The sequence below is a fragment of the Xenopus laevis genome, chromosome 5L, assembly GCF_017654675.1.
Source record: "Xenopus laevis strain J_2021 chromosome 5L, Xenopus_laevis_v10.1, whole genome shotgun sequence".
Lineage (NCBI taxonomy): Eukaryota > Metazoa > Chordata > Amphibia > Anura > Pipidae > Xenopus > Xenopus laevis.
In genome coordinates this window covers 56,895,614-56,909,458 of record NC_054379.1, presented here as the reverse complement: position 1 = coordinate 56,909,458, position 13,845 = coordinate 56,895,614, and the positions used below count along the sequence as shown (strand labels likewise).

Sequence of the window (13,845 nt, the reverse complement as noted above, 5' to 3'; positions counted from 1 at the left end):
CTATAAAAACAGACCAGTTTTACCATTGCGGGCTACAATACATGATATTTTCATTACTTTCATTTTTTGGTGTTACTATTCCTTTAAGACAAGCAATGACCATTACAGGCAGCAAGACTCCAAGTGGAGCAGGGACTGATGTAAATGATGGACAATTTTGTTAACACATTATTTCTATATAAAGAATAATAAAAGACTGCAGCATTACTTTATGCAAATGTAAAAAATATAATTCCATAAATTCCATAATCTGGTTATGAAATCTGATGCATAAGGCCATTTCACTCAAGTGGGAGTAATTAATGTGTTTATTCAGTTTACTTTGATAACAATGTATCCAGCTTTTTTGCTGAAGGTGCCCTAGTGAACATTTATTCACTTCCCAGCATAAATGAGACAAAAGGAACTCTCCAATATGACATTGTTCAAAATCGATGTGTGATGCAAGAATCAACATTTCTAGTTTTGTGATAAGACTGGCACCTTTATTCAATGCAAATTAGTCTTATCTGTACTATGTAAAAAGGCTCATTTACTGTTCTGAATATTCTTGGAATGGTCCTAAAGACAAAAATAATTAAACTGGAAATAATAACAAGTTTCTAATGCCACATAAAAATCAATTGAATTGCATCAACTCTGTGTCAAATAAATAAAATTGAGATCATGACAATTTTAAGTTTTCCATTTGTTGTGTTGATTTCATGTAATTTTGGAGTAAGTGGTGAGATTTTGGGTATAGTTCAGGAACTGTTGGTCTGGGAAATTACTTGGATTTGAGTTTTCAACTCACCCAAGCATCTTCCATAATTTATGTCGCTTTTTAAATCTTCATTTTTCTCACTTCAGTGGAATGAAAACCCCCAGAATAAATAAAGTTTTTTTTAACTGACCTAGTTGTTTGTACCACCTCCTATGAAAAGAAAATGTTAGAGTAGAGTGATGATGATGATTTTTTTGAAAATACAGTTTCTCATTCACAGAGGCTTACAGTAACAGTTTTTAAATAAGCTGGCCAGAAGACACTCTTTTCCAATACAAGGCATTATTGTCTTAAAAGGAATTACTTGAAAAAAAATATTCCAAAAAAAGTGAAACCATTTTATGCAACTCAATGAATATGTATTTGTTACATTCCAAAGACAAAAATAAAAGTATAGGTGAAGTAAAATTTATGGAAGAAATGTAACCAAAATTAGCAGAACATTTAAAAATAATCAAATTCTTTTTTGTACCAGCATTTTTCAAATACATTTCTGCAATATTCAGTTTCTCCAGGCGAATTTCATTGTAGTCCCTCCTTTCTGAAAATGTACACCAATCAGCGGTCAGTAAAAATCATTAACCAGATTTCTCTTAAACAGTAAAATCATATTTAAATTTCTGTAGGCATTGAAGATTACTATTCATTTAAAATAAAATGTACACTGTAATTGTATATTCGGTTTTAGAGCAAAAAAGCTTTGTCTTAAATCCAAATTTTAGTCTCCGCGTAGTTCAATTGGCCCAATTGTTATTTCACTTGACCCATGGGAAGCCTCTGCAGTCCTCCTCCTTCTGGTAATGCAGCCACGAGTACAACGGGAGTTATAATCATATGTTTGGCACACAGTCAATTTACATTGTAGATAAACTGAAGAATAACGGCTAGCAAACCCAAAGGCACTGAATCCAAAGCGGACAATATTGGAAGAGGGCTTTGGGTAGACTGCATATGTAGAATCTTTAATACATCTATAAAAGGGATAAAAAAATCTTATTTTAAAAACATTTAACTGTAATAGTTTGTTTTATAGCATTATATATAGGGATGCACCGAATCCAGGATTCGGTTCGGGATTCGGCCAAGATTCGGCCTTTTTCAGCAGGATTCGGATTCGGCCGAATCCTTCTGCCCGGCCGAACCGAATCCGAATCCTAATTTGCATATGCAAATTAGGGATGGGGAGGGAAATCACGTGACTTTTCGTCACAAAACAAGGAAGTAAATTTTTTTCCCCCTTCCCACCCCTAATTTGCATATGCATATGATTCGGTTCGGTATTCGGCCGAATCTTTCACAAAGGATTCGGGGGTTCGACCGAATCCAAAATAGTGGATTCGGTGCATCCCTAATTATATATTACAAAGCATTATGGATCCCCCTAGGAAAGATAATGAATACTGTATAAAAAGCCCTAGAGTTCACAGGAGCAGTAAAGAACTGACGGAGTGAGCCCATTAGCAGGGAATCTGCATGCCGGTGTGTCCTAAAGGAACCGCTCTGGCCGCGGCATACAACAACTTGCAAAAAATCAGGGACGGACTCCACCGGAAACAGTAGAAACTCAGGGAACCAGCATTAAAACCGTAAATGCTTTATTAGATATAGATTAAAATCACCAGCGGGCAGGGGATGTGCGCTTGACGCGTTTCGTGACCATTATGTCACTTCATCAGAAGCATGAGTGCCCTCTGTCGGGCTCACACTAAAATAACACACATCGTTAAAATCAAATGAAAACACCTGAGTAAAAATCACGTAGCGTGCATTTGCACCAAGTAGAAAAATCTATTATATATCAGAAATGTAAACTTTTTAAGCAGTCCACTACAGTATGAATATAGATCCATTAATTCAATACAACATAATTAAATATTAAACTTTGAATATTAAATTTTGAAAAAATTTTTTTGAAAAATCTGAAAAATCAAAAAATATAAATATATAAATATATGTATGTGATGAAAAATCAGACATTATTGAAAAGGAAAAGGAAAAACAACAAAGACATAAATAAATACAAAAGAGTATACACTTCTATGTAGATAAACAAATATGCAAAGGAAATTCCTATAGTACAAAAAGTACAAAAAACATGAAAATATTTATATATATAAATAAATAAATATATACATATAAAGGGGGGGGAGGCAAAGAAAAAAGAAAGAGAAAAAGAGAGAAACGGTAAGAGGAAGCAAAGCTAATGATCAATGAAACAATTTAACTCCCACTCCCTGTTCAACCCATTTGGAGAAACAGTACCCAATCTGTATATCCACATTGCTTCTTTTCTAAGGAGTGGTAAATCCAAATCGCCCTTGCGTACCCCAGACACCACTCTATCTATAACCTGGGCATGTACACACAGAGCGCTATTATGACATTCTATCAGATGTTTGGCCACTGCAGAACTGCAATCACGCCGTGCTACACCGCCTAGATGTTCCGACAAGCGCTTCCTAAAAGGTCTAGTTGTTTTACCAACGTACTGGAGACCACAAATACAGGTAATTAGATAGACAACATTCCTGGTACCACAATTGGCATAAAACTGTATATTGTATATTCTGGGGTCTCGTCTACCTCTAAAGGATTTGGTTGGCCTCATATACCGACAAGCACCGCAACGTGTGCCACCACATCTATAAGAGCCTTTAGTTGTTAACCAATGTGTGGGTCCCAAAACATCAGTGTCTGAAAAAAGGCTAGGGGACAAGATAGACCAAGGCTAGGTCCCCTCTTATAAGCAAATTTGGGTTGTGTGGGCAAAATACCTTTCAATTTGGGATCCTGGCCCAAAATAAAAAGCCCTAGCACTGCTTGTCTCTGGCTTATAGAAACTTAGAAGTGCTTTACACACACACACACATATATATATATATATATATATATATATATATATATATATATATATATATAGGGATGTCGCGGACTGTTCGCCGGCGAACTTGTTCGCGCGAACATCGACTGTTCGCGCTCGCCGAATGTTCGCGAACGTCGCGCGACGTTCGCCATTTTGGGTTCGCCTTAGCTGGCGCTTTTTTTGACCTCTCACCCCAGACCAGCAGATACATGGCAGCCAATCAGGAAGCTCTCCCTCCTGGACCACCCCCACACCCCCTGGACCACTCCCCTTCCATATATAAACTGAAGCCCTGCAGCGTTTTTTCATTCTGCCTGTGTGTGCTTGGAAGAGCTAGTGTAGGGAGAGAGCTGTTAGTGATTTGAGGGACAGTTGATAGTAAGTTTGCTGGCTAGTAATCTACTTGATACTGCTCTGTATTGGAGGGACAGAACTCTGCAGGGATTTGAGGGACATTTTAGGTTAGGTAGCTTTGCTGGCTAGTAATCTACCTTCTACTGCAGTGCTCTGTATGTAGCTGCTGTGGGCACTGATCTCTTCTGATCTCATCTGCTGACTGCTGTAATAACCCAATAGTCCTTGTAAGGACTGCTTTTATTTTCTTTTTTGTTTTTTTACTTTGCTACTATAAGAGCCCAGTGCTATTAGTCTAGCTGTGTTGGGGAGTGGGACTGGTGTGCTAATGTGCTGCTCCTAGTAGTTCAGCAGCACCAACCCGAGTAATTTTTTTTTTTTTAATATACATATATATATTTTTTTATTTTACTTATCTTACTGTTCTTTAACGTGTCCAGTGCTGTTTGCTGTTCTTCATAGTAGTGCACCAATAGTAGTGCACTTGCAGGCATTATTTGTCCAGTGTGTTCTTCAAACAACTGCCATCTAGCTGTGTGAGCTTTTTCACATTCTGTCTAAATATCAATAAAAATACCGTCTCCAGAACCACCACCCGAGTGACGTTTTTCAAGCAGCAATAATATATTCCGTATCCACTGCTGTAGTAGTGTATACGTTGACCTTGTAGGCATTGTTTGCCCAGTGTGTTCTTCAAACCACTGCCATCTAGCTGTGTGAGCTTTTTCACATTCTGTCTAAATATCAATAATAATACCGTCTCCAGAACCACCACCCGAGTGACGTTTTTCAAGCAGCAATAATATATTCCGTATCCACTGCTGTAGTAGTGTATACGTTGACCTTGTAGGCATTGTTTGCCCAGTGTGTTCTTCAAACAACTGCCATCTAGCTGTGTGAGCTTTTTCACATTCTGTCTAAATATCAATAATAATACCGTCTCCAGAACCACCACCCGAGTGACGTTTTTCAAGCAGCAATAATATATTCCGTATCCACTGCTGTAGTAGTGTATACGTTGACCTTGTAGGCATTGTTTGCCCAGTGTGTTCTTCAAACCACTGCCATCTAGCTGTGTGAGCTTTTTCACATTCTGTCTAAATATCAATAATAATACCGTCTCCAGAACCACCACCCGAGTGACGTTTTTCAAGCAGCAATAATATATTCCGTATCCACTGCTGTAGTAGTGTATACGTTGACCTTGTAGGCATTGTTTGCCCAGTGTGTTCTTCAAACCACTGCCATCTAGCTGTGTGAGCTTTTTCACATTCTGTCTAAATATCAATAATAATACCGTCTCCAGAAACACCACCTGAGTGACGTTTTTCAAGCAGCAATAATATATTCCGTATCCACTGCTGTAGTGTATATGTTGACCTTGCAGGCATTGTTTCAATTTGTTTGCCCAGTGTGTTCTTCATTTTCAAACAACTGCCATCTAGCTGTGTGAGCTTTTTCACATTCTGTCTAAATATCAATAATAATACCGTCTCCAGAACCACCACCCGAGTGACGTTTTTCAAGCAGCAATAATATATTCCGTATCCACTGCTGTAGTAGTGTATACGTTGACCTTGTAGGCATTGTTTGCCCAGTGTGTTCTTCAAACAACTGCCATTTAGCTGTGTGAGCTTTTTCACATTCTGTCTAAATATCAATAATAATACCGTCTCCAGAACCACCACCCGAGTGACATTTTTCAAGCAGCAATAATATATTCCGTATCCACTGCTGTAGTAGTGTATACGTTGACCTTGTAGGCATTGTTTGCCCAGTGTGTTCTTCAAACCACTGCCATCTAGCTGTGTGAGCTTTTTCACATTCTGTCTAAATATCAATAATAATACCGTCTCCAGAACCACCACCCGAGTGACGTTTTTCAAGCAGCAATAATATATTCCGTATCCACTGCTGTAGTAGTGTATACGTTGACCTTGTAGGCATTGTTTGCCCAGTGTGTTCTTCAAACCACTGCCATCTAGCTGTGTGAGCTTTTTCACATTCTGTCTAAATATCAATAATAATACCATCTCCAGAACCACCACCCGAGTGACGTTTTTCAAGCAGCAATAATATATTCCGTATCCACTGCTGTAGTAGTGTATACGTTGACCTTGTAGGCATTGTTTGCCCAGTGTGTTCTTCAAACAACTGCCATCTAGCTGTGTGAGCTTTTTCACATTCTGTCTAAATATCAATAATAATACCGTCTCCAGAACCACCACCCGAGTGACATTTTTCAAGCAGCAATAATATATTCCGTATCCACTGCTGTAGTAGTGTATACGTTGACCTTGTAGGCATTGTTTGCCCAGTGTGTTCTTCAAACCACTGCCATCTAGCTGTGTGAGCTTTTTCACATTCTGTCTAAATATCAATAATAATACCGTCTCCAAACCACCACCCGAGTGACGTTTTTCAAGCAGCAATAATATATTCCGTATCCACTGCTGTAGTAGTGTATACGTTGACCTTGTAGGCATTGTTTGCCCAGTGTGTTCTTCAAACCACTGCCATCTAGCTGTGTGAGCTTTTTCACATTCTGTCTAAATATCAATAATAATACCGTCTCCAGAACCACCACCCGAGTGACGTTTTTCAAGCAGCAATAATATATTCCGTATCCACTGCTGTAGTAGTGTATACGTTGACCTTGTAGGCATTGTTTGCCCAGTGTGTTCTTCAAACCACTGCCATCTAGCTGTGTGAGCTTTTTCACATTCAGTCTAAATATCAATAATAATACCGTCTCCAGAAACACCACCTGAGTGACGTTTTTCAAGCAGCAATAATATATTCCGTATCCACTGCTGTAGTGTATACGTTGACCTTGCAGGCATTGTTTCAATTTGTTTGCCCAGTGTGTTCTTCATTTTCAAACAACTGCCATCTAGCTGTGTGAGCTTTTTCACAATCTGTCTAAATATCAATAATAATACCGTCTCCAGAAACACCACCTGAGTTATTGTTGTTGTTGTTTTAAAAATAATGCCAGGCAAAGGCAGGCCGCCACGCAGAGGCACTAGGGGCCGTGCTGCTATGCTATCCTGTGGCCCTAGGAAATTGCCCAGTTTTAAAAAGGCAATGACCCTGAACTCCCAAAATGCTGAAGAGGTAGTTGACTGGCTTACACAGCACACCCCATCCTCTACCGTTTCTAACTTTACCACAACATCCTCATCCTCCACTGCTATGGACACCCCACGTAACACTTCCTCCACCACCGGCGCCCCTTCTTCACTGGAGTCAGAGGAGTTATTTTCACATGAGTTTCTTGAACCGAGTGATGCGCAACCATTATTGGCAGAAGAAGATGAAGGAGATGAGGACGTTACACCAGATTTAATTCTGGCAGAGAACACAACAGAGATGGACATAATGAGTGATGACGAGGAGGTCCCCGCTGCTGCTTCCTTCTGTGAGCTGTTAGAAGAAATTGATGCATCTGAGGAGAATGATAATGAGGAGATTGATGTTTTGTGGGTGCCCAGTAGAAGAGAGCAAGAGGAGGATAGTTTAGATGGAGAGACGGAGAGTCAGAGAGGCAGGAGGAGAATAAGACTTAGAAGAAGCAGGGAGGACAGCTCGCAGGGAACAGTAGGGCAACAACATGTATCGACACCTGTGGTCAGCCGGCCAACGCACCCGCCATTGCCGCCAACGCCGCCAACTTCTACTGTTACCGCCAGATTGCCAGCTTCAAAAAGGTCAGCAGTGTGGGATTTTTTAATGTGTGTGCCTCTGACAAAAGCGTTGTAATTTGCAATGAGTGCAGTCAGAAACTGAGTCTTGGGAAGCCCAACAGCCACATAGGTACAACTTCTATGCGAAGGCACATGAACGGCAAGCACAAAGCACTTTGGGAGCAACACCTCAAAGGCAACAGACAAACTAAAAGCCACCCTCCTTCTGGTCCAGCATCTTACTGCTCTACCTCTGAACCACCCTCCACTCCGCCTTCCACCTTGACCACCAGTTCCCATTCCCAGTCATCTGCCCCCAGCCAAGTTTCTGTGAGGGCCATGTTTGAGCGTAAGAAGCCAATGTCTGCAAGTCACCCCCTTGCCCGGCATCTGACAGCTGGCTTGTCTGCACTCTTAGCCCGCCAGCTTTTACCATACCAGCTGGTGGACTCTGAGGCCTTCTGCAAATTTGTAGCAATTGGGACACTGCAGTGGAAGGTACCCAGCCGCAATTTTTTTTCAAAAAAGGGAATACCACACCTGTACCACCATGTGCAGAGCCAAGTCACCGCATCTCTGTCACTTAGTGTTGGGCCAAAGGTCCATATGACTACTGACGCATGGTCCTCCAAGCATGGTCAGGGCAGGTATGTCACCTACACTGCCCACTGGGTGAACTTGGTAATGGCTGGGAAGCAGGGAATGTGTGGCTCAACAACAACAGTGGAGTTGGTGTCACCGCCACGGATTGCACGCGGTTCTGCCACCACCTCTACTCCTCCTTCGCTCTCTACCTCGTCTTCTTCCTCTTCTTCCTCCTCTGCTGCTGGGTCCTCCTCCTCCACACCTGTGCACCCCCAGCTCCCCCTAGGCTATTCGACGTGCCAGGTACGCCGTTGTCATGCTGTCTTGGGGATGACGTGCCTGGAAAGCAGAAACCATACCGGATCTGTACTCCTGTCATCTCTGCAGTCACAGGCCGATCGGTGGCTGACCCCACACCAACTGAAGATCGGAAAAGTGGTGTGTGACAACGGAAGCAATCTGTTGGCAGCACTGAGACTGGGCAATTTAACACATGTGCCCTGCATGGCACATGTTCTGAATTTAATAGTCCAACGTTTTGTCTCGAAGTACCCAGGATTCCAGGACGTTCTCAGGCAGTCCAGGAAGGTGTCGGCCCATTTCAGACGTTCCTACACAGCCATGGCACGCCTTGCTGACATTCAGCAGCGGTACAACATGCCAGTCAGGCGTTTAATTTGCGACAGCCAGACTCGCTGGAATTCAACGCTCCTCATGTTGGAACGTCTGCTGCAACAACAAAGAGCCGTCAATGAATACCTGTTTGAACTGTGTGGTAGGACTGGATCTGCAGAGCTGGGGATTTTTTTCCCACGTTACTGGGTGCTTATGCGCGATGCCTGCAGGCTCATGCGCCCTTTTGAAGAGGTTACAAACATGGTCAGTCGCACAGAAGGCACCATCAGCGACCTAATACCCTTTGCTTTCTTCCTGGAGCGTGCCGTGCGACGAGTGACAGATGAGGCTGTAGACCAGCGTGACGAGGAGCAAGAAGCGCACGATTTCTGGTCGGAATCACCAGAACGAGCCCAGGCACCTGCTGCAACACAGGGAGAGGTGTTAGAAGTGGAGTCAGAGGAGGAAGGTGGCTTTGTGGAGGAGGAGGACCAACAGGAGCAGGCTTCCCAGGGGGCTTGTGGTGACCTTTTGGGGACCCCTGGTCTTGTACGTGGCTGGGGGGAGGAGACCGTGGATGATGTAGTCCTTGATAACGAGGAAGCGGAGATGGATACCTCTGCATCCAACCTTGTGAGAATGGGGTCTTTCATGCTGTCATGCCTGTTGAAGGACCCCCGTATCAAGAGGCTTAAGGAGAAGGACCTGTACTGGGTCGCAACGCTACTAGACCCTCGGTACAAGCATAAAGTGGCAGAAATGTTACCAACGTACCACAAGTCCGAAAGGATGCTGCATTTACAAACCAGCCTGCAAAACATGTTGTACAATGCTTTTAAGGGTGATGTCACTTCAGGAACTCATCAACATTCCAGGGGCAGAGGTGCCAGTAATCCTGCCACGAGCGCACCTGCAAGGACAAAGCACTTTGGCCACTCTGTAACGTCAGACATGCAAAGGTTTTTCAGTCCAAGGCAGCGCCAGAACCCTTCTGGATCCACCCTCAAAGAACGCCTCGACCGGCAGGTAGCGGACTACCTGGCATTGACTGCAGATATCGACACTCTGAGGAGCGATGAACCCCCGGACTACTGGGTGCGCAGGCTTGATCTGTGGCCAGAGCTGTCACAATTTGCCATGAACCTCTTGTCTTGCCCCGCCTCAAGTGTCCTCTCAGAAAGAACCTTCAGTGCAGCAGGAGGGATTGTAACTGAGAAGAGAACTCGCCTAGGTCACAAAAGTGTGGATTACCTGACCTTTATTAAAATGAACGAGGCGTGGATCTCGGAGGGTTACTGCACGCCGGAAGACTTGTTCAGCATTTATATGGCATATTTTTTCTGGCCTCTGTGCTTCAGTGGCTGCGACAAAAAATTTTTATATTTTCAGCATTTATATGGCATATTTTTTCTGGCCTCTGTGCTGCAGTGGCTGCGACAAAAAAAAAAGAATATTTTCAGCATTTATATGGCATATTTTTTCTGGCCTCTGTGCTTCAGTGGCTGCGACAAAAAAATGACTATTTTTAGCATTTATATGGCATATTTTTTCTGTCCTCTGTGCTTCAGTGGCTGCGACAAAAAAAATGACTATTTTCAGCATTTATATGGCATATTTTTTCTGGCCTCTGTGCTTCAGTGGCTGCGACCAAAAAATGACTATTTTCAGCATTTATATGGCATATTTTTTCTGGCCTCTGTGCTTCAGTGGCTGCGACCAAAAAAATGACTATTTTCAGCATTTATATGGCATATTTTTTCTGGCCTCTGTGCTTCAGTGGCTGCGACAAAAAAAATGACTATTTTTAGCATTTATATGGCATATTTTTTCTGGCCTCTGTGCTTCAGTGGCTGCGACCAAAAAAAATTCATATTTTCAGCATTTATATGGCATATTTTTTCTGGCCTCTGTGCTTCAGTGGCTGCGACAAAAAAAAATTATATTTTTAGCATTCATATGGCATATTTTTTCTGGCCTCTGTGCTTCAGTGGCTGCGACAAAAAAAAATTATATTTTTAGCATTCATATGGCATATTTTTTCTGGCCTCTGTGCTTCAGTGGCTGCGACAAAAATTTTTTATATTTTTAGCATTCATATGGCATATTTTTTCTGGCCTCTGTGCTTCAGTGGCTGCGACAAAATTTTTTTATATTTTTAGCATTCATATGGCATATTTTTTCTGGCCTCTGTGCTTCAGTGGCTGCGACAAAAAAAACATAATTTTTCAGGAAAGTACACATGCCTAATTTTTCAGGGTTCTGCAACAGTGGCAAAATCGCATCTTTTATGGTCACCGCAGGTGATCAATAAAGTAGACCAAAACTGGGCCCACACTGCAGAATCAGTGTTTTTTGGTTCACTTCACTGTACATTGAATTACCTCTGCCTGACCGTGCACGTGCGCACAAGCACGGTGACTGCTAAACACACCACTACAGAAATATTGCCACCAACAGGACGAACATCCTGGAGGTGACAAGCAACTAGTAATTCAAAACTATTATTTGCTCACTTGACGGTATCATTCATGAAAGCTCTTTGCGTTTTTTTGCGTTGCAGTAAGCGCCGCGTTTCGTCTTTGCATGTGAACAGGCTGTAACCTTTACACGACTTGATTGGCATGTAGACGCCGGACGTTTTAAAGCAGTTTATTACACAGGTTTAGAAATGTAGTGTGATTTCTGCCCTTTACAGCACAAAACGCAGCGCTGTGTCAACAATGTATTTTTCAGATACATTTTTGCCCTTGATCCCCCTCTGGCATGCCACTGTCCAGGTCGTTGCACCCTTTAAACAACTTTAAAATCATTTTTCTGGCCAGAAATGTCTTTTTTAGCTTTTAAAATTCGCCTTCCCATTGAAGTCTATGGGGTTCGCGACGTTCGCGAACCGTTCGCATTTTTGACACAAGTTCGCGAATATATATATATATATATATTGACCTTTACTTTTCACAATTCACAGAGTTTTTATAAAGTATCACTTCCATCTTTAAAAATCAGCTACATTAACTTGTTTCAGTTGCCCACTTTGGTGAGGTGCATCTACAGCCTCCACCCCACCCATTTCCCATGTTTTCGCATGTGCAGTGGCATCTGCTTTTAACAGCAATAAAATGTGACTGTCTGTGTATACACAGCATTGAATATAAGAGGTGCATCACATGGTTGGAACTTGGTTATCCCTTGGCATGACCTTACCTTGTGTGTCAGAGTAAACATTAAAAGATAAGTAAACCTTAAAAACATGTGAATGTAAAATTGATGAGGGTGCTATTCTAAGCACTTTTGTAAAGTACATTCATTATTTACTTATTTATTTAATTTCATGATATTAAAGGATACATGTACTGTTGACATGAATGCATTTTGTTACAGCAGTACCACCTGCTGGTCATTTTTAATTCAGTCTGACACCAAGTAGTCGAGGAAGTTGTCAGGAGAACCTTATTTTTAAAGTTTACTCATCCTTTAAATATGGGCTGCCTTGTACTGCACACTCGCTTAAAATCCCAATTAACAAAACCCAATAACCAACTGATATTCATTTATATATATATATATATATATATATATATATATATATATATATATATATATATATATATATATATACAGTATATAGAAAGATAGATTACATGTAAACTATAGTCATACAATTACCCATTGCGAATTAGGTCATAAGTCTGGCTGACAAAATCCGTTTGGTTAGGTGATGCCACACAAGTGTCAACAAATAAAGTGAGGCCAGGGTCAGAGTTGTGCAAAGTTGCCTGGAAATACAAGTTCTGATTAAGCCGTGCATAATATGGCCACTGATATACTGGGTAGTAGTAATCTGGTAATGAGTATAAGGACAGGCTGGCAGAGTAGAGGCCATATTGGTTCACATTCCTCTGCAGGGTATCATCAGCTTGATACATAATTTCCACCATGGTATTCTGATACAGCAAGCATTGCAGGTTCAATTGGAGCTTTTTACTTCTTTGAATTACTTGGCCAAAATGGAATCCATGCACAGTGTTTAGATAGTTAATTGTATCTCCTCCCCCCTAATGGAAAAAAAAATATTACATTACCTTACTTTACTTCAAGACCACTTATTTTAAAATATTTCTGTACAAAATAAAATTGCCAGTTGGTTAATTACAATTATTTTAGTGATAACTTTAAATTGTTACATCTCCACTGGATCTGTACTGCAGCAGCATCATCATTTTTATGGGCAGTACTACACCTACCTTTGAACCAAATGAGTGTTGAGATTGATGATGGTTCAGTAAGATCAGCTATTGGTATATTTTAGCAGGATACTTATTGTGTTTTGCTGTTAACTGTACATCTTTATCATTAAAGACTAACCTACCTGTGTCATAGTGCCACACTGGTTATAAAAGATCTGGAAAACAACCCAATCTCCATGGTTTTGAGGACGACATTGAGGGTCATTCAATGATAGCTCATAAGGTGAATAACCAATTGACTGAAGGTATGAAACTGAGATACGAGCTATCATGCAGTCTGTTGAACATGAGAGCGTCACTAAATTGAATGAAAAAGATTTAGTAAGAAGTAATAGAAACACCATTGCAACCTTCATTTCTCAAGGCTGTTACTTAACTGAAAAAAACTTAACCAGTATATAGTTTTTTTTGTATATATAAATATAGCTGTCATCAAATCCATACTTCCCTCACCCTGTACAGTGAAGGGTTGCATGTAAGACCTTTGATCATTAAGCTCTGGGATCTTTTGTCATGGCCCTGATGTGATCACTTACCCCGGGGACCTCAGAACCATTTCAAATTCAGTAGCTCCCCTGCAATCTCTGCATAGAACAGACACAATGTTCCAAGTCCCAATACTGCACCTGCCCTGCTCATTTTAGCAGTTTGTACCCATCCCTATATCAAATTGAATGCACTGAAAACTTGACTGCATCAATATGTTGCCCCCCAGGTATTCCTCTGTTATTGTTG

General features: G+C 41.3%; 1 protein-coding gene across 1 annotated transcript in view; it reads right to left on the bottom strand.

Moving 5' to 3' along the window:
• Positions 1 to 312: 312 nt before the first annotated feature.
• Positions 313 to 13,845, bottom strand: part of LOC108716130 (deleted in malignant brain tumors 1 protein) — a 47,207-nt gene continuing 33,674 nt past the window's right edge. Inside the window, exons 23-25 of the mRNA XM_041563735.1 lie at positions 13,233 to 13,408; positions 12,530 to 12,918; positions 313 to 1,734 (exon numbers count right to left, since the gene is read on the bottom strand). Of these exons, the coding sequence (XP_041419669.1) occupies positions 1,482 to 1,734; positions 12,530 to 12,918; positions 13,233 to 13,408 (818 nt within the window). The 3' untranslated portion in view covers positions 313 to 1,481. The remainder of the gene's footprint in view (positions 1,735 to 12,529; positions 12,919 to 13,232; positions 13,409 to 13,845) is intronic.